We start from the raw sequence: 20303 nt of genomic DNA on the forward strand, positions 1-20303 counted from the left end.
AAGTGTATGTTTTATATGGTTATGGAGGCTTAAGCGTAGATATTTCATGCTTGAAGAAAAAGTTTCTACATGTGAAAAAGAAACTTAGATAGAGGAAGACATGTGGTTAGTGGTAAAAAGGAAAGTGTGCAAGGCAACTTGGGTAGAGGAAGACATGTGGTCAGTGGTAAAAAGGAAAGTGTGTGAGAGACTTCACACCTCTACATGAGGGAGGGTGAAAAAGTCTTAGTCTGTAATTTTTTTGTAAAAAAGGCTTTTTGTAAAAACGGGCCGCTTTAAGGACAAGGGAAACGGCGTTTTGAGCGTTTTTGCGTCTCACGCACATGGGATAATTCTGCACCAATTAGGAGATATTTAAGTTGTCGTACGCTGCTATATTAGGGGGGAGAAGCTTTGAGCATTCTAATCCTAAGCCAAGCTTCCATAGCCACTCTAAGCCAAGCTTCCATAGCCACTCTAATCAAAGAAGCCATAACCCAAGTCATAATCTCTTCCATAAGCCATAATTAACCATTTCTCTCTCTCTCTCTCTCTCTCTCTCTCTCTCTCTCTCTCTCTCTCTCTCTCTCTCTCTAAAGCAGCAGAGAAAGAACGAAGGAGAAATATTATCGAGGCACGCTTGGCAGGCCAATTAAGGTAAATGGGAAACCATAACAACATCATCATTATCGACCTCAACATTATCATCATCGAGATAGTTGAAGTGTTATTTTCTCTATTATCATCTGAATTAAGGCAGGTTAAACCAATGTAAGGAGCTTAAACTCCTCAATTAACATTTAATTAAAGCAGCAATATTGTTAATTGTCTGCTTTGGGTAATCAAGCTTCAGAATCTTGTCCAAGCTGTCAGTTTTAACCTTCGTCTACATTGATTGTGTCTGTTGCAACTCTCTTTCTTACACCTCTCATAGCTAGAGGCTCCGCGCCTTCCCGGCTCACCTTTCGAACACAAATCCCTCGACAACGTCTTGAACGGCTTGCACAAATTTATGAGAAGGAGCTTTTGGCAATTATCCATGCTCTTACACAGTGGCGACATTTTCTGCTCAAAGCCAATTTTATTGCGTTCACCGATCATCAAAGTTTGCGCTACTTCTTATCTCAGAAGCAACTTTCAAAAAAACAGATGCGGTGGACTAATATTCAATCACAATTTCACTTCCAAATTGTCCATGTTCAAGGACATAAGAAATTGGTGGCAGACGCGTTGTCACACAAGCCATTGATTTTGGCTATTTCGACGATTCATCATAGAACTTTGAGGATGGGTAGCATAGCATTGAAATTTTTTTTTTCTATCTACCCAAGACTCAGAGTGGGCATGACGGCATTTAGACAGTCATCAACAGATTTAGTAAGCAGGCCTACTTTATTCCGGTAAAGAAGATAGCTAGGCCTGATCATTTGGCGAAACTGTTTGTCTGGCAAATTTTTCGATTACATGGTATGCTTGAGTCTATTGTTTCAAACAAAGACCCCCGATTCACGAGTTTGTTTTGGAGGGGGCAATCTGGGAGAACATTGGCACGTGGTTGCAACTCTCGTCTTCATTCCACCCACAGACTAACTAACAATTTGAGATAGCCAATTCAGTGGTTTTGGACTTGTTGAAGTCATATATTTTGGATCAAAAGGCTCAATGGAAAAAGTATTTACCCTTGGTGGAGTTTGACTACAACAATACGGTTCATACGTCTATGGGGAAGGCACCATTTGAGGTAATGGAGGGTGTTAAGAAGGTTCCACCTTTTCTAAGCACCAAGGATAAGATTTTTGAAGCAGATCAGTACACTCGGGATCTGGACGCTGCTTTTGCTAAGGTGCGTGAGGCTCTTGAGAAGTATCAAGCATGGCATAAGAAGGCAGCAGACAAGCATCAACATTACTTGCAGCTGAAGGAGAATGATTGGGTGCTTTTACTGTTTGGAAAAGCACGCCTACGAAAACGAAAGGGTAAAGAGCGGCTTTTTTTAAAGCTAAGTAATGTAACCTTCAGATTGAAGTTGCCAGATACTTGGAAGATTCACAATGCATTTCATGTGAGTCTGTTGAAACCTTTCAAAGGTGAGGTGCCAGTGGACAGGGAGCCTGAGGAGCAACCTGAAGTCAAAGAGACCAAGGAGATTCTCATTTCAGAACAGATATTGGCTCACAAGGAAAGAAAAGTGAAAGGTAAAGTGACACTTGTATTTAGTCAAGTTTAAGAACTATCCGACCGGCATTGGATGCGAAATGGATGGATGAGCTAGCACATACTCCTCAGATTTTGGAACTTTACCTTGAGGATTTTGGTCTAGCTTCGACTATTCCAAGAGCTCCCGATGATCAGTTGGTTGAATCTGGTGCTGTCGGGACTACACAAGAGAGGGGTTACTCCGCTCCTTTGTCACAGATTACCTAATAAAATAAAGTCACTGATTTCTTTTGTGATTTCATGGATACTGACAGGTTGATAGTATTCTGCCATATTTCTTTATGAAAAGAAGAACTTTGACGAGAATTGAATCTGTTATGTGTGCTCTCTCATGTGTGCATTGTTTGAGTGCATGTTTGAAAGACGAAATGATTGCAACATTTTGGTCTTGTTCACCAGAGAGGTGATGTGGATATGATAGTAACAAGATTTAGTTAATCAAGACATCCACGAGAGATGGGTGAGATCTGGATGTGATTACTAAATACGTTACAATGAATTATGATTCTCATCTAAGATCTCGACGGGGATAGTGATTTGAATGTTCGGTGATTGTTGTCTTTGTGCAAGTGTCAGATATGTGTTGTCTAGTGCTTCGGTAGTTAAGAGTTAGTGTCTACTAAACTAGTTTTCGGGTTATGTTCGTTTTGTAGGCGTAATCGAGGGCAATTACAATTCTTTTAAGAGAGGGGTATGTCCAAAATAAAGTGCTAGGGCTTCTCTGTTGCCAGCTTTTCCATACTTATCTACCAACACAGGACCAACATTCAATGTCGTCCTCTGGACATCCAGCTTTTATGAACTCCACATGAATGTCTTGGCCTTAACAAGCGAATTTTGGTGCTCTCGCAAACTTCTAGAATGGCTACAAAGGTGAAATCCTTCTGTCATACACTAAAACTTGTAAATACCAGTTTCTTCAAGGGAGCCAAGATTTTATAATTTTAGCCGGTTGAAAATACACTGAACCGTGGTTTTTTGTGAAAATTGGTCTCACAGTGCTGTTAGAGCACAAGGCTGCAGCCCATTCGGCTTTGCCATGTGGAGCTACCAATCTACAGTCAATGGGTAACCAAAGGGCTTGCTAAAAACAAATTTTTCTAACTTCGGAAACAAGGGGCACACTCATGCTGAAATTTGAATCATTTGGTGGTATTTACGTCAAAACTTGTCAAATATGACCAATTTTCTTCTTTAAGGCAATCTCTGAATCTAGTTGAGATTTTGAAATCTTAACTGCTTAAAATACACCAGGGTAGAGGATCCAAATGCATTACCTTAGAGCGGAGCCCCCCTACACACAGTTTCCTTTTTTGTTAACAACACAGCAGATGGCCTGCAGGGGGAGGTGCTTATTTCCTTCCAAATATTAGCCATGAAACATGGTCGGGCAAGGGCCGCATACCATGGAGTCGGAGCCACATGTACTAGGAACAACAAAGAAACTTGTAGCAACAAGCTAGGAACCTCCTCCTTGGGTGACCGACCCCAGGAGGAGGATGCACTCAAGTGTTCAATGGCAGGTGAGCTCAAGGTGTCTGGACCCAACACGGGGATTTGAACGCACAACTCATAGGTTGTGAAGCCAAAGCCTTATCGTTAGATCAAATGCATTACCTTAGAGCGGAGCTCGCCTACACAATTAAAGTGTTTTAGTCATATTAAAATTGAAAAAGTAGTCTTGACATCGACATGATCACCAGCATCATGAAGACTCAATTTCAAACCTGTTTTCATGGGAGTGGCAATAAGTTTGCAGCCCTCAAGTCCAAAATTACATAGCAATGTCTCTATGTAGCTTGTTTGGCACAAGGCAATACCACCATCACTCTGCTTAAATTGTATTCCCAAGTAATGATGCAACAGCCCCAAATCTTTCATCTTGAAAGTAGCATTCAGATCAGCCTTAAATTCAGCAATATGTGTTTTGTTTAGTCCAGTGATCAGCAAATCATCAACATGAAGGACGACGATGAGAAGTACATCACCCTCACGCTTAACATACAAAGTGCTTTTTGTTGGATTGTTATGAAAGCCCGTTTAAACAAATGAGTGTCAGCTTTTTCATACCAAGTATGAGGAGACTGCTTCAACCCATACAAAGCTTTCTTACATTTGCACACTTTATCTTCTTGTCCTTTTATGACAAAACCACGAGGTTGCGTTACATAAACTTCCTCAAATATATCACCATTCAAGAAAGCAATAACAATGTCTGATTGATGTACATCCATGAGCTCAGCGCCAATGCACATAAACTTCCTCAAATATATCACCATTCAAGAAAGCAGTAACAATGTCTGATTGATGTACATCCCAACCAAATGAGCTGCCAATGCGCATTAAAAACCCACAGTAGTCATATGACAAGTGGGAGCAAAAGTCTCTTCATAATCTATACCTTTCTGTTGTGCATAACCTATTGCAATAAGTCGAGCCTTATAGCGATGAATCTCACCATCCGGCTTACGTTTTAACTTGTAAACCCACTTTGTACAAATGGCCTTTTTGCCAAGAGGCAAATGACATAAAGTCCAATGTGTCATTTTCTCTAAGTGCATCATATTTTGATTGTATGGCAGCCATCCCAATTTTCAAAATTGTGTGCTTCATCAAAAGATAGAGATTCCGCTACATCACATAAACAAGGAAAAAGCGACATGTTTTTTTATTCAGCAACACTATTTTGTTGAGATGTATACAACATTGTACATTGGTGTTTCATCCCACGACTAGCCACAAATATATTAAACTCATGAGGCATATACTCCCCCTCAATCTGAATGGAGGGTGCCCATAGTACATTTAGAGACATTTTCAACCATAGCCAGAAATTTCTTGAAGCACATAAACACTTTGGACTAAGTTTTAAGTGGATACACCCATGCATGCCTAGAGTCATCATCAATGAAAGTCACGAAGTAGAGGTAATTGCCCAAGGACGGAGTTCGCATAGGCCCACAAACATCACTATGCACAAGTTACAATCTGCATGTAGCACTAGCTGAACCATCCTTTGGAGACTTCAAACGCTTCATCTTACCCAAAATAGAGCCTTCACAAACATGCTTCACAGGTGCTTCAAGAGGCGGCAAAGAAGCAACCATATCAGATTTTTGCAAACGCAACAAACTGATAAAATTTAGATGCCCAAACGTGCATGCCAAAGTTTTGTATCTGAATCAGCCTTTGAATCCACAAATTTGTAAAGTTCTGACCACACTTGTCATACAAAGTGAGTTTATATAGGCCACGGTACAAAATGCCAAATGCAACAATTTCATCACCAAACTGAGATCATGAAGTGTACATCTGTCATCCACAAATTTCACAAGACCAAGTCTAGCAAGTGCAGATACAAATAAAAGGTTCTTTTTTATCCTAGGTACATAAAATTAATCAACAAGTGGGAAAGAAGTGTCATTCGCATCAGTCAGCACAATCTTTCCAACTCCTTGGACCGGATAAGAGACATTGTTGGATAAAGTGATTATATTCCCATAAGGGACAGCCTCGAGAGAGTAAACAAGTCTCGATGTGAGGTAATGTGATTCGTAGCACCAGTATCAAAGTACCAAACATATGAATCTACAACAATTGACATACAAGCATCACAGATAGAAGGATCATAAGTGCACTCTGCACTAAATTCCCACTCTACATCTACATCAACATCACAATCTCCTTTCACAGAAGACTCTATAATCGTTGCACTTGTAGTGGAACCAGTCTCTTTCTTCTTGGCCTCTTTTGCCTTCAATCTAGGACACTGGTTAATCAAGTGATTATTGGCCTTGTAATAATGGCAACAAATCTTCTTCTTGCCCTTTTCACCAAAATTTCCAGATGAGGTGTTGCTAGCAGAAGCATTAGAAACAGGTGATTTGCCACCCAGTGAAGGACCATGAGAAGTGGTTACATTGTTGTTATCACCTTTTCTTTGAGCAGCAATAAAATCCTGTTCAACTACATGTTGTTTAGCCCTGTTCTTCTTGAAAGTGACTCTTACAAGAGCAATGTGCATAATGCATCAAACTTGACAACATCATGATTTCCTTGGGTCATAAGTCTCCAAGTACTAGCAAAAGCCTTGTAACAATCTGGCAAAGCATTAAGAACAGTCTGCACAAGAAAACTCTCAAAAATGACTTCGCCTATAGAAATAAGTTGCTTATTTATATCCTTGATACTAGCAAGGAAAGTGGTCATGTCATCTTTCTCATGCATAATCTTCGACTCAAGCTCTTTACACAACAATGCAATTTTAGTCTCATTCTGACTTGCATAAAGACCAGCCAAAATATCCCAAGCTTGTTTAGCTTATTTAGGTGAGCGAATATGAGGAGTAATAGTGCGCTTCACAGACAATGCAATCAATACATGAGCCTGTGCATCTCTTAACATCCTAACGAGTCTGCTCAGCCGTAGGCAAAATAGCTCTAACTGCAACAATCTTGCCACCAAAACGTGCAACATCCTCAACAAGGCCTCTATCCACAAAATCCAAACGTACATCAATACCCTGCACAGCATTCCAAACGCCCTTTGACACAAGAACATGTTTCATCATGTAAGTCCACATTGGGTAATTGTCCCCATCTAGTTTATCCTCAGCAGTGAACATCTTGAATACATCTATGTTGTTGTCAGCCATGTTGGCAAGTGTTTGTACTTGATGTGAAAACTGTCTGCAAAGAGGAGAAACTAGGCGGCACTGACACGTGTTATATAGCACAATCTAAAGAAGAGTCAAGGGACTTATTATGCAAAAAATTACACTGACAATTTTTTTTCACAAAAGCATAAAATTGTTTGCACAGTACTACTTGTAGTGAAAATGAAGGTCGAATGAGTCCGAATGGACTTGTTGACGCTCACCAAAGCTCAGCCAAATCGGAGAAAGCGAGAAGGTGGCTATTGGCGATGTTGACGACTATGCCCAGGAGGACGCAACCTGCTTTGATACCAATTGTTGGAAATACGGTTGAAGGGAAACACACACAACTTAGAGAGGATGAAGAAGCTCAAGGCACACAACAGAGAGTAGTATTTCTTAGTGCACAATGGAAAGATAAATTAGCCCTAGAGTGATGGGCGTATATACAATGCACAGGGATTAAACCTCCTAATGAGGAAAAGAACGCCCCGGTCGTCCTAATTGTGTTCACACACATTACTACCACATATATATGGTAACACAAATAGGTATATTTTCGTGGGATTACATTAACCCTTTATCACTACCACACCTTTGGTCAATAAAAGCCACAAGAACCCTGGGCGGTGGGATGAATGTGGAGTGCAGAGGTGACACATCCTAGGGACTAAGTATCACCCTTTACATGAGGGCTCAATGGTCATTTGACAGATCATTAAGATTTTCTAGGGACAATCTAATTTTGAATGTAATCTCAATGTGAACTAAGTTTTTGTAAACTCATTGGGAACTAAATCTAAATTGTGTGTGTGATGTGAACACGAGTTATTTTGTAGATTGTGTGTGAACAATGTCAAGGTATTATCCTTTATGATCGTGTTATTACGCCTATTTATGAGAAGATGCACGTTAGTGTACAAGGGGGTCCCAAAGTGTGGGTTGTGGTTGTAAAGCTTTAGACTCTAGGGACTCATTGCACCATATTTTGTTATCCTTGTTCTCAAAACGGATGGCCCACATTCCTCGATGATCGTGGGTCATCAATCCTCCTGAAAGGGGGATGGTATTGGTTAAACCGAAGACAAATGCAAACTACCGTTGTTAGTAATTAGCTTAGGGGCTAAAACATTGAAATATGACAAATATTGAAAGAGGATGTTAGCATTAATGCTTGAAGAGGAGGTCGTTGCCTTGAGTGTAAGAAGCTCTCTCGTGGTCAAGACATTTTATTCTATGTATTAGTCTTAACTACCTACATTTTAATGTTCCCTTTGGATATATGCAACCACATGGTCAAATTAATGCTCGTTCTTTTTTCTTGTAAAAACCAAGTTTGTGCTTTTCTTGATTGGATGCTATACTAGTAAGAGGTGTGTTGCAAAACTAACAAATAGCATGTTAGGTAACCTCATTAGCTTAACCATAAACACAGACTGATGATTTCTTTTGTTGGCTAAACAGCTAAAACATTCTTGGTTGAGAATATTTGCGCATATGAAAAAACTAGAATTGTATGATTTAGGGTGTTTGCATTGATGCTTGAACGGGATGTTGTAGACGCATGATTAAGAAGATTTTTCATGGTCAAAGTAATTTAACTTAGGTCACTATAAAAAATACCACTTGAAATTGGTCTACTTTGAGTTGTGGCAAAAGGGGCATCTCAACAATGTTATGTCCAAGAATTGTGTAAGGCTTTTTGTATGGCCAACAACAAGCCAATCTCTACTCCCATGGGTATGCCTACAAGCCACAAATTGTATCTCTAAATAGCAATACTATGCAAACCTATCCATAAACATTGAAATGTCCCTTTGTTCGAGATAATTTACTTTGAGGGAGATTCTTGTATGCCTTGATGTCATTTGTGGTTGTATTTTACCACATGGTCAAATTGGCATCCCTTGAAATTAGTCCTACAAAAGTCAATGCATGGCATTACAATCACAACAATTTGAAGGGGAAGAATATGAATATATACAATTAAATGAGAAATTATTTGTAGTGATTGAATATAGAAATTTGTGCAAACTTGTGGGTTTAAGCTGGTCTAGTGTATTTTGTTTGTATCTTCATATAATTGCTTGTCATTTGAAAAAAAAAATGTTACTTTGACTAAGCTATCTACAACTGTTCATGCATCATACTTGACGATGGTAGAGCCTATTCATACAAATTTACAATTGATGTGCCCTCGCTAAGGAATGCTACACTACTATGTGCTATCCTCGTTCTCAATGGCCTTCTCTTGCAACATTGTTTTGCAAAATCAACAAAGCTTTAAAGCTTTCATATAGAAAAGCAATGGATCGTACTTTGACCAGGATGCATGATGTTTCTCAAAGCCTTATTTGCACAATTTTATATAGGAGTTTGGCCCATAGCATTACATGAGAATGTCATGGAAGTGATGAGTGCTTGGAGAAACATGCCAAAAGGAAGCAATGTCACATGTATCCACTATAGACCATATATAGGCCACACAAGATGGGAGTAGATGAAATTTTCAAGCCTCTAGAGTATATGTGGAATCAATATGGATTTGTTTGTGAACGTAGCTAGAGTCCTTACAAAGAAAATCTAAACCTTATCGAGAAGATGTTATAGGATGGAAGAAATAATTAGTCTTCGAATAGTTTGTGCTTCAAGGAACATGCCATATGTTGCTTTGCAAATACAGTTGACTACTAACTTAGATACATCTTATGCTAAATGCAAGAGAAAACATTGACATTATGTAAGCACAGAAGCTGGAGATACTTTGGATGGGAAAGCAAATTGTTTCGGAGGACGTGGATACTCTTCTTTTATCCTAGTCCCCACCTTCATCATTTGGTTTATATTTTGCTTCATTACTAGTACAGATATTACATGGAAGGAGATAGTCCCTATGGGGGTAGTTTTCAATCCCAATTACTACATGGAATTTGCCTTCAACAAAGGCTCTATTTGGTACATTTATCACAGGAGTTTCCGTAGAAGACACAAGGTTGGCTAGAAGGATGGGTTGGAAGTCCAATCACTATGATGAGAAGGTAGAGGATTTTAACGTTGTAGGAAACTATCCCAAGAGACCTCAAAGATCTGTGAGAGAGAGAGAGAGAGAGAGAGAGAGAGAGAGAGAGAGAGAGGAGCATTATTATTGGCTTCTAGAGCCTGAAGTCGCCCTATGAGACAGATCAATATACATGAGGCTCTACTCTGGCTATTCAAATAACAAGGACAAAAGAGTATCGACTCCTTGAGCAAGCTCTCTTTTGTTACCTGTTATGACGACATTTGAATGCATTAATACTCATCTACAGCAAACATCAAAACATTGATTCCTGTGCAGTTTCATGCAAGCCAACAAGAGATATTCTGACATAACCAAAGCAGGAACTAGTTCACTTTGATGGTTGCAAGACCCTTTGGCGTGTGGTCGGTCTTTTGACACCTTCCTTGTTTGTTGGTCCCAGCATGGCTATCTGTAAACTTGTGGAATAGCTAGGTCGGGGTCTTCCTTTATAGGCAAGTCTTCCAATTACAAATCCCTTAAGGCTTAGGTAAGGCAAAACTGGAAGACAAAGCTATAAAATAAATCATTAAAATGACTTATGAAATAAACTTCGCTTCCGCTAAGTTCTAGGTGAAACTGACGCACATCTATCCACCCGTTCATTAAAATGTGGACATGACTAAATTAACCCCTCTTTTTCGATAAATCAACGGGTATTTTTCCAAAGGGATTTACAAAACCCTTCTTGTTAATGTACCGATCTCTATTAAAATGCATAAAATTTGAAAAATAAAAAACCCCTCCTTTTGAACAACAGATCCCCAACAAATTATTTTGTCACAGTTTCGATGCCCTAACACCTACTTTGCAATGTCCCATCTTGGTTGGTCTTTCAAAGGCTTTTGATTTCTTCCCATACGCCCTACTTTCCTGATGTTTTGTGCACTCACTTTGTTCTTGTTTTCAAAGTGCTTTCAGTGTTCCAACCGTCTGAAACATGTGGACTTTGATCTCTTCTACCTTGCTGGGTTGTATGACAAGTCCCTTTCATTATTCAATATTTTGTTTTTTCCTTTGGGGGTCCATTATTAAGAAGCCCCCCCACCCCCAAACCCAAACCCAAACCCCAAAATATATATATATGTGTGTGTGTGTGTATAGGGTACTTAAAACCCTTTTGCTAAAATGTTGACATGAATAGATTGACCCCTCTTTTTTTATGAATCAACGGGTTTTTTTTTCAAATGGATTTACATAACCCCTCTTGTTAATGTATCTCTATCAAATTGCTTAAATTTTGAAAAACAAAAAGAACCCTCCTATTGAACTCATGTGGTATGGCAACATGATTATACAATGGCACCCCCCCCTCCCCCCCCCCCCCCCCCAACAAGGGTTTTTTCTTTTTATACCATATTTTCCCTTTCCGGGGGGGGAGGGGGGCTCCGAGTCTCTCCCAATCTTCTACGGCGGATCCCTCCTTCCGCATGCCTCCCTTGTCAAGTTCAGCTTGGTTGAGCTTCTCCTATGGCAGGCTTTTGAGCAAGTGGAGCATTTTGCCACAAGATTCTTTTCTCCTTGCGTTGCGGTTCAAGGAGCAGATCTTCTAGAACCTCTGAAGAGTTCCCTCTCTATTTCCACTTAGTAGGCCGCCACGGCACGTTTTATTCTCTTTAGCAAAGGTGGTTTCACCTTGCAATTTTGTTCAGCTTTCTCAGTTTTTGGCCACTGGACATTTGCATAAAATCTAGCCAGAAAGAGGGAATAGAAAGAGCACAAGCCTTGCTATTTTAATGTCCACTGTACACTGGCTCTAAAAAGCTCCACATCATCACTACCTTTCTCTCAGAAGGCAGTGCCAACAAAGAATATGTATACATGCTATCTGGATTAGACGATTTTACAATATATATCATCCTTGTCTACTCGATTATGTTTATTGACTTCACTAGCTTGTTTGCCAATCAACAGTCCGCCATCAAATCTTGGTCACCTGATTTGTCAAATTCACTACTCGAATCTACTTTCATGCTTCGGCTCATGCCTTCTTCAATTTTCTTCTGTTCTTCCAATTTCTTCTTCTGAATCCAGTTAGATAGAACAGGCATACCAGCGAGACCCAAGACAGCCTTGTGCGCTTGTGACATCGCCTGCCTTGTAGTTTCAGCTGCATTAGCTACTACCGGCCTAACGGCCTCCACAGGCACGCTTGCATGCTCCTGCAGTATTGCTGCCCAAAAATTTAAAACAAAATGCATTAGTCCTACAAAAAGTGTTGTATGAACACCACATGATCAAAGAAAATCCCAAATTCACCTACATTTAAGCAAGTGCAAGTTATTAACTCATTTTACTAGGTAGTCATCCACCAGACAAGATCAGCTTTTACTTTTCACTTTTTTGGGCTAGAGCCGGTCGGGCTAGAGGCAGCAAGGGGCAAAGAGTCTCAAGCCGTCGGCTTGCCCCCCTTGGAGTGTCACCTGGAGGCTCCAAGGGGGGCAAGCAGGATGCCAAAGGCTCTTTTCCCCTTGCCGGCTATGCTTCCATGCCCAATGGGGGTGTAGTTAAACGAACATAGCAGGCCATATTGATCTTAATATAGATAACATCATCCTATTTCAAAAAAAAAAATCCTTCTTCCTATCAAAACTTGAATGTGTTAAGCCATGCATGCCACATCTCCCACATTACAACCTAGATACACTCCCGTCAGCTCTCATTATAAAACATCTTCGAACATACACAATGTCTGAGACGCAGCCGCTGATCCCATTCTCCGGATTCCCACCTCAGCTGCACGTACAGCTCGAGCAGAACTCCTTACACTTTCAGAAATCTCCTGGCTATAAAACAAAATGTAAGATCGGACAGAATGCTTTTAAGAGGTTGTCCACAATGTGAGTATCAAACTAAACTCATGCACAAACTAACGCCTGCCTATACCTCAAATCGCTCAACTCCAGCGTGAGATCACTGATCTCCATCCCAGATAGCCTTACAGCAGCCATGGTTCCTGGCAACTCTTCGCGTGCAGTATCTGCCAACCTTTCTAATGCCACTGCTGCCCTTCTCATTGCCTGGAAATCCACAGAATATCCTCATAAGAGATACGGCCAGTAAAACATCTTCTCTTCAGCATTTTCTTCCACTGTCGAAACCCTTGTTTTCTAAAAATCTCACCAAATGGTACTAAATCACATTCACAAATATACACTCAGCAACATCACTTAGTACCAGGAAAAAAGGCTCGCTTTAAGTACACTGACATTTAAAGTTGGAATGGCTGTTGCAACCAGCGCAATAAAAGCTCCACAAGCCTGCAAATGTCAGTAAGTTCCATCACCACATTTGTCAAAATTGAATATGATCTTTTCAATTAAAAGAACAAGGCAAGCTCCAAAAACAGAACACTTCATCTGTGAGACAGACTACAATGGATCCTATTCAAAACCCCTACATGAAGCCAACTTTTATTTACACAAAACAAGAAGCCATCACTCTATCACTAACAGATCCACTCATCACAAATAGGTCATACCATGTCTGACATACTCTTATTTGTAAATCTTGTTGATAGAATTTACAAGTGGGAAACCTCAAAGCAAGGAAAACCCACGAAAAAGAAGAGATACAAAAAGCAGAGGACCATGAGGCTCTGAAGGCTAGAAACAGTCAAAATAAATCCTGCAGGCATCAAGAGTGATGTCCCCAGTATCATGAGCGAAATGCAACGCTTGACCAAGCGACAATTTGAAATAGGGAAAGGGATCAACATCAGTGCCTTGAAACATTAATGAGTTCCTATGGTGCCACATAGCCCACAGAACCCAAAATCTGACCCAAGTAAAGAACATTGTAAACCGAGATTGCGGAGACTAGAGCACCCCACAAAGCCAAAATTGTCTGTGAAAAATGCCGGAAGGAAAACGCAGCCGAAGAGCAGCCAACACTTGTCGAATGAAAGCTCTGGAGCAGTGACAACCCCACAATAGATGTGGCACAGTCTCGCCGGATTAAGGCATCTGAGGCAGCGAGAAGGCGCAATATGCCGTGCATGTAATACACTGCCAACAGGTAGGGCTCCCACCAAGCAGCGCCACAAGAAAATAAGTTCCTTCAAAGGTAGATGACTCTGCCAAATGCTGGACAATGTTCGTTGCCACCACAAGGATGACTCGGAGAGTGACCACAGCTAATTACCATGATGCACAATCCACACATCAGATTGCAGGAGGGCATAAACATTGCCAGCTGAAATGCAATCCAATCTGGTAGAAGCAAGGTTCCAATCAGAGAAGCGAGAGTCCATATCCAAAGGAGAAATGGGCGAGTGATCACCAAGCATCCTTTGAATTTCCTACCAGAAAGGAGAATAGTGGAGACCTAACCGAAAACGGACATTGCATGAGCGAACAAAAGAACACGATCCATGTCATCCACCACCTGATGCACTTGGCAAATTCCTTTTTGGGAAAGAAAATACGCTTGACGAGGAGACCGCTGAACCAATGTGGAAGAGAAGGCCCTGCTCCAATGCAAACTCTCCAAACCATGTCAGACATACATGAAACCATCCCAAAAGAGAAGATTTAATGTCTGAACATTCTTGATAAGTTCCACTCTCAAGGCATACACTAAAGGGAACATGCACGCTGCATAGTCCTCTCTCATTGTCGTTATATGCTGGTGATATTGTGTTGATCTTTGACTCACCGGAGGGTATGCAACGACATTTAGATGCATTATAGAGATTTGCGACGCATAGTGGATTGTCTGTAAACCTTAGTAAAACCAAGGTTATGGTGTTCAACGCCACACCACAGTGGATCAGGAGATCAGCACCTACATTCACTTATGGTCAGGAGACTATCGAGTACACAGATGCATACACTTATCTTGGGGTAGTCTTCGTTGGGCCGAGGTTCCAATAACCCCAAACAAAGCTCTGGCTTCTATGGGGTTCAGGTTTGGAGATCCTCTGTGGGTCAGAATGGATGGAGACATATGGAGAGGCCCGTGTAAGAGACAGCGATGGTGCATCAAGGGAGTACTGGAAGGAAGGCAAGCTGTCCATGCTGAAGCCATGTATCTGGAACCATAATGACATTTGTGCATACTAGCATGATGTGTCCCCCTGTAAAGCTAACTGTTTGGAGGACTCAAGGGCCAATCTGGCATATTATCTCTGGTAGTATCCCATAAGCCGTGCATAAAGGAAACTGATCTGGTAAGCACCTCTATCTCCATAGGGGGGCTGCTAACTCTGTTCTAATGATCTCGTGTGGCATGGAGGCCTTGGCTCTAATCAGCCGAGAGATCATAGATACCAAGGGTGGAGATTACTAGACTCATTCGCCATGACCTGACCAGTTGGACACCAGGAGGACGTGGATAGAACCAACACAGAAGTTGGACACAAAGATGGCGTTCTATAGAGAGCATCTTCTCCAACTCACAGGGGATGGGTTTGTGATTCGACCTAGCTATATGGATACACATCTATCCCATGGGTTACAGTGTGCCATTGGTCAAATACAGACATCTTCGCACCAGCTTGGGATTGAAAATGGTAGATTCAAAGGGATACCAACAACTAGCAGGATATGCTGCCTATGCCATATAGAGCCAGACACGAAGATGCATTATACATGTCAGTGCATAGTGTATTACCAGATACGGTGTCATTCCCCTCCACCGGCTTAGGGCTATCACATCAATCGAGATTTGGGGCGCATATGCAACATCTCTTTACACAATTCCAAGACAACAGTCTCTACCTGACCCTCCGGAGCCATGCTCAGAAACATACACTTTCTTTACCAATGAGATGGTAAAGAAAGCCATTGACAAGATGAAGACCAGGAGAGCATATGATCATGATGGATTGATGGCGAAGCACTTTATACATGTTATAGATATGCTTGCAAAGCTTCTTGTAGTAATGTTCAACTGAGCCATGTGTGAGGGTTTTCCGGATACTCGGAGCATGTCTACTATTGTGCCTTCTTCAAAGCAAGAGACCCATGAATTACCGTACTATCATGATTGGGGACACACTAGCTAGGTTGTATGCATCCATTCAGCAGCCGTTGTGTAGATGGGCAAAGAGAGCACGCATTTGGGCATCAGGCAAGGCAGGTATTAGGATGGACTTTTCAACTCTTGATCATATATTGACACTTAGACTGTTATTGAGGAAAACACATCACATGGTAAGAGGATTTACTGTACCTTTGTGGATTTTCGCAAAGCATTTGATACGGTTCCTAGAGCTCGACTTGTAACAGACTTGGTCACTCCAAGTCGAGATTCTACCGCGACACCACAAGAATTCACTTCAAAACAGATCACAGTTCACAATTGATTCGACACTGGCCTGCGGCGGAGTTCCATGCCTAGAAATATTGGCCCCAAAGACTGGCGCCCCTTTTGGTATTTCTTTTTATATTAATCTGTTGCAAAAGTACAAGCGAGTGGGAGGCTCACTCTCAGACTCTGCGCCCAGATGCTCTGAGATGTGGGAAGCCTGCCCACTTATTTAAAGGTTTACAAGGGATGCCAAAAGCAACGCCCAAAAGCTTCAGAATCAAAAGCTGTCTCTCTCTCTCAAGCTCTGTCTCTTGAGAGAAATCAAGCAAAAGCTCTCTCTCTCTCTCAAGCTCTATCTCTTGAGAGAAATAAAGCAAAAGCTCTCTCTCTCTCTCTCTCTCTCTCTCTCTCTCTCTCTCTCTCTCTCTCTCAAATTGCGTAGCCAAAATAAAGCAAGGCCACGCAAAAAGCTGCCAGTTTTCCGTACGCAAAATCTGCCACGTCAGCAGTACGAAATTCCGTGATATGCGCCGCAATTTGCGGGCCTGTCCATACGGTGCCTGCCACGTCCGCATCACAGCGGGTGGGGGTTCTTGCAAGAGAGGATGTGTGTGTGTGTGTGTATTGGCCAGCCAGCAACCACGTCACCAGTTTGTGACATACCCCCCTCTTGAAAGCATTGTAATCGCCCTCAATTATGCCTGCAAAACAGACAAAAGCCATAAACTATCTTAGCAGACACAGACTGTTAGTACCGACGCACTAGGAACACACATCTAGCACATGTACCAATCCACAGTCACATTACACAACATCACTAGACATCACATGATAAATCACATTCAGCATTCATTCAGATCTCAAACCATGATTTATCGGCAATGCAATTAGCAATCACATCTAGATTTACTCAGAACCTCATAGATGCCCGATTGACTAATCCCTAATGCAACCATGTCTATCGAGATCATTCAGACCAAAATGCTACAGTCATTTCGTCTATCAGTTCCTGTACTTAAACAAGTCAAGAACGAATCAGTTTCATATTATCCGGAATTCCATTTCATAAAGTCATACAACTCAATTCAAGGTTCCATTTGGAGTAGACTATGCCAAACCAAAAGCTTCAAGGTAAAGTTTCACAATCTCAGGAGTATATGCTAGGTCCTCTATAACCGGCCTATACAACGTAGAGGGCGGTACTATTTCAATTACCTGTTAACTTTACACAGAGCACTGAGAAGGGAAGAGAACACAGTTGCGTCCAGCGACTAGAATGTCACTACGCACACGAGACCGACACCCTGTAGGCCCCAAAGACTGGCGCCCCTTTCGGTATTTCTTTATTCAAATTAAAGTAGACGATCCGACCACTTCGCACAAGCTTTCACAAAGCTGTCCAAACCTGGCGAGGGCTGAAAACGCAGGTTTTTGACCGGATTTCGACAACATAACGGCGCAAAAACCCCTGTAGGTCAAAAACACCTGTCTAGGACGGATTCCCTCGATATTTGGAAGCTTTCTGGTGAGCTGTCACAGAAATTCAGCGGGCTGTAATTCTCTGTTTTTCACTGCCGGGAGCCCCAAAGCCTGTACACGCATCCCAAGGCTCTCACAAGGCTCCCCCGATGTTCCCTTGCAGTTTAGGTGCGAAACCGTAAACCTACAGAAAAACACAGCAGGCTGTAATTCCCTGTTTCGGATCGTTTTTAGCAGAGCGAACACGCCTACGCGTGTCCCAAGGGCTCCCGCACGCAATGGGACAGTTCCCCTGTGAATTGGACGAGTTTTCACGCGAGAAAACTCTCCAAACTCGCAATCTTTCGTGATGGAACTGTGCGTACCTGTGGGGGATTAGCAATTAGCTAATCCGGTTCCTGTTCAGAAGGCTCTTGCCTTGGCAAACACGCATAAACCCCCAGAACTGTACATAGGTCAAATGAGAAGCCCACTAGTGGGGCATAACATACTGTACGTAGGGGAGAAAGAGAGTAGTATGTAGCGTGCGGGGCATCACTCCCGTCACCATACTGTGCATAGAGGGCAAGGTAAGCATTCCATAGCTTCTATACCTGCTACAATCCACCTGAGGCTGAAAATGGCGTCCCCTTTGTTGATATGCAGCTCGTTTTTGCCTCCCAGAGTGGCAGAATCGCTCACAGGCTGACACGTCGCCCAGTTTCCGAGTTTGGGCTTTCCCTGCTAAAAATATCTCAACTGGTACGTCAGTTGACTTGGCAGCAGAGCAATAAAATGTTCCCCTTGTCATTCCAGAGCTAATGACGTGAGCACATTTTCCGGTCAAAAATAGCAGTTCCCTAAATTTTAGGAGATGCTTCCATGGCGTCCCTATCGGTGTCCTGACCATCATTGAAGACTACCATTTGACCACCATCTACAATGTGGGTTAATTTATTGGCCCCTTTCAACTTATAAAGTTGCAGTGACTTGACGAGTGGCCCAAATTCCAGTTTGGCGCACACGAGCTTCCATACTCATCAGAATTCAGTGCTAACTGGCCCGGGCAGTCCCTGTCTAACGGACCTAGATCCCCGATGTGAGAAACTCATTTGGCTGCAACCGTTTCACACTGGCCATGCAATGTCCACTTGCACCTTTTCAAGGGTCACGGGACAAACAAGTAAAAATAAAATAAATATATCTAATACTTATTTACGGAAGGCAACAGGAAAAATACACCTCCTGGTGACACACCCCACCCTTGAAATATTGCAAGCGACCTCGCTTGCATGCCAATAATACATGCAGATATCTCCTGATATCACATATATTCTATGATGGGAATCCAAGATATACATGCTTCCAGAAATGTAGCGTTGGACGATTAAACAATCCCACCAACCTGGCTACGACACATATATCAAGCATAGAAGTCTTCTAGTGTACTCTTGAGCACAAACTTCTCTAGCTAAATTCTGTATGGAAAGAGTAGATACAATTGCTTAACTACTCTCTTGAGCATCATGAACCATGCTCTTGCCTTGCTCCAAAAAGGATGCATCAAGTCACTGTGGGTTCCATTTGAAAGGCTTCAAGATACAATTGCAGTAGCTGAGGTGAATCAAGCAATTCAGACTCTTGCATCCATTTGGCATCTAATGATGGATAGTTCTTGAACTTCACCAAATAGCGTCTTGCAACCTTTCCTCTAACCTTTCTTTCTTTATGTGCCAATATCTGTTCAGGAACAAGGATTTCATCCAATTCTTCCACTTCGGGTTGTTCCTCATCAAGCATATTCTCTGGCACATCACCAACAAAGGGCCTTAGAAGGCTGACATGAAAAGCATTATGTATTTTCCAGCCTTCTGGTAGCTTTAACCTGTAAGCTACATCGCTGATCTTTTCTGAAATCTGAAAAGGACCATAATATCGCATACTCAGCTTAAGAAACAAGCGTTCCTTGCCTTTCCTTTTCCTTAACCTGGCCTTTTCAAAGCGCAAAAGTACCCAATCACCAAGTGAAAATACAAGTTCACGACGGTGACGATCAGCAGCTTTCTTTTGCTTAGCCTGAGTCTTCTCAAGAGCAATCTTTATCTTCCTGTATGTTTCATCCATATCTTGCACATACTTGTTTGCCTCAAATATCTTGTCCTTAGTCTGCAAAATGGGTGGGACTTTCTTTCCTCCTTCCACTATCTCAAATGGTGCCTTACCTGTTGATGTATGCACAGTGTTATTGTAAGCATATTCAACCAATGGGAGATGGTGTTCCCAAGTTGCCTTGTGCTCTGAGACATAACATTTGAGTAGGTCCAAGACAGTAGAATTTGCCTCTTCTAACTGTCCATCAGTTTGCGGATGAAACGAAGAAGAGAACTTGAGCGTAGTGCCCATGTTCTCAAACAATGCCTTCCAGAAAAGACTCGTCATACGTGGATCCCTGTCACTGACAATTGACTGAGGCATCCCATGATATTTAAAGATATTGCTCATGAATATCTTGACCATGTGTTTTGGCTTTATCTTCTTCCTCACAGGAATGAAATGGGCTTGCTTACTGAACCTACAAATGATAGTCCAAATCCCATGATTTCCTGTTTGCGTCCTTGGAAGATCAAAGATAAAGTCCATTGCTATACTTTCCCATGGCCTATCAGGGATCGGCAATGGCTGCAA

General features: G+C 41.8%; 2 protein-coding genes across 4 annotated transcripts in view; one reads left to right on the forward strand and one right to left on the reverse strand.

The window, feature by feature from the left end:
* LOC147451244 (uncharacterized) overlaps positions 1-8722 on the forward strand; it is a 107467-nt gene extending 98745 nt beyond the window's left edge. Inside the window, exon 4 of one of the 2 annotated variants that reach the window (XM_086520213.1) lies at positions 8315-8722. In XM_086520213.1, coding sequence (XP_086376339.1) covers positions 8315-8389 — 75 coding nt within the window. In that variant the 3' untranslated portion in view covers positions 8390-8722. Of the gene's footprint in view, positions 1-2849; positions 3064-8314 lie in introns of those variants that run through there. The other variant, XM_086520214.1, reaches the window with a different exon arrangement.
* Positions 8723-11613: 2891 nt separating this feature from the next.
* The window catches only part of LOC147451245 (uncharacterized), a 51844-nt gene continuing 43154 nt past the window's right edge, over positions 11614-20303 (reverse strand). Inside the window, exons 2-5 of one of the 2 annotated variants that reach the window (XM_086520215.1) lie at positions 13118-13168; positions 12795-12928; positions 12594-12694; positions 11614-12081 (exon numbers count right to left, since the gene is read on the reverse strand). In XM_086520215.1, coding sequence (XP_086376341.1) covers positions 11816-12081; positions 12594-12694; positions 12795-12928; positions 13118-13168 — 552 coding nt within the window. In that variant the 3' untranslated portion in view covers positions 11614-11815. The remainder of the gene's footprint in view (positions 12082-12593; positions 12695-12794; positions 12929-13117; positions 13169-20303) is intronic. The other variant, XM_086520216.1, reaches the window with a different exon arrangement.

The sequence above is a fragment of the Adiantum capillus-veneris genome, chromosome 9 (assembly GCF_014529385.1).
Source record: "Adiantum capillus-veneris isolate H3 chromosome 9, ASM1452938v2, whole genome shotgun sequence".
Taxonomy (NCBI): Eukaryota; Viridiplantae; Streptophyta; class Polypodiopsida; order Polypodiales; family Pteridaceae; genus Adiantum; species Adiantum capillus-veneris.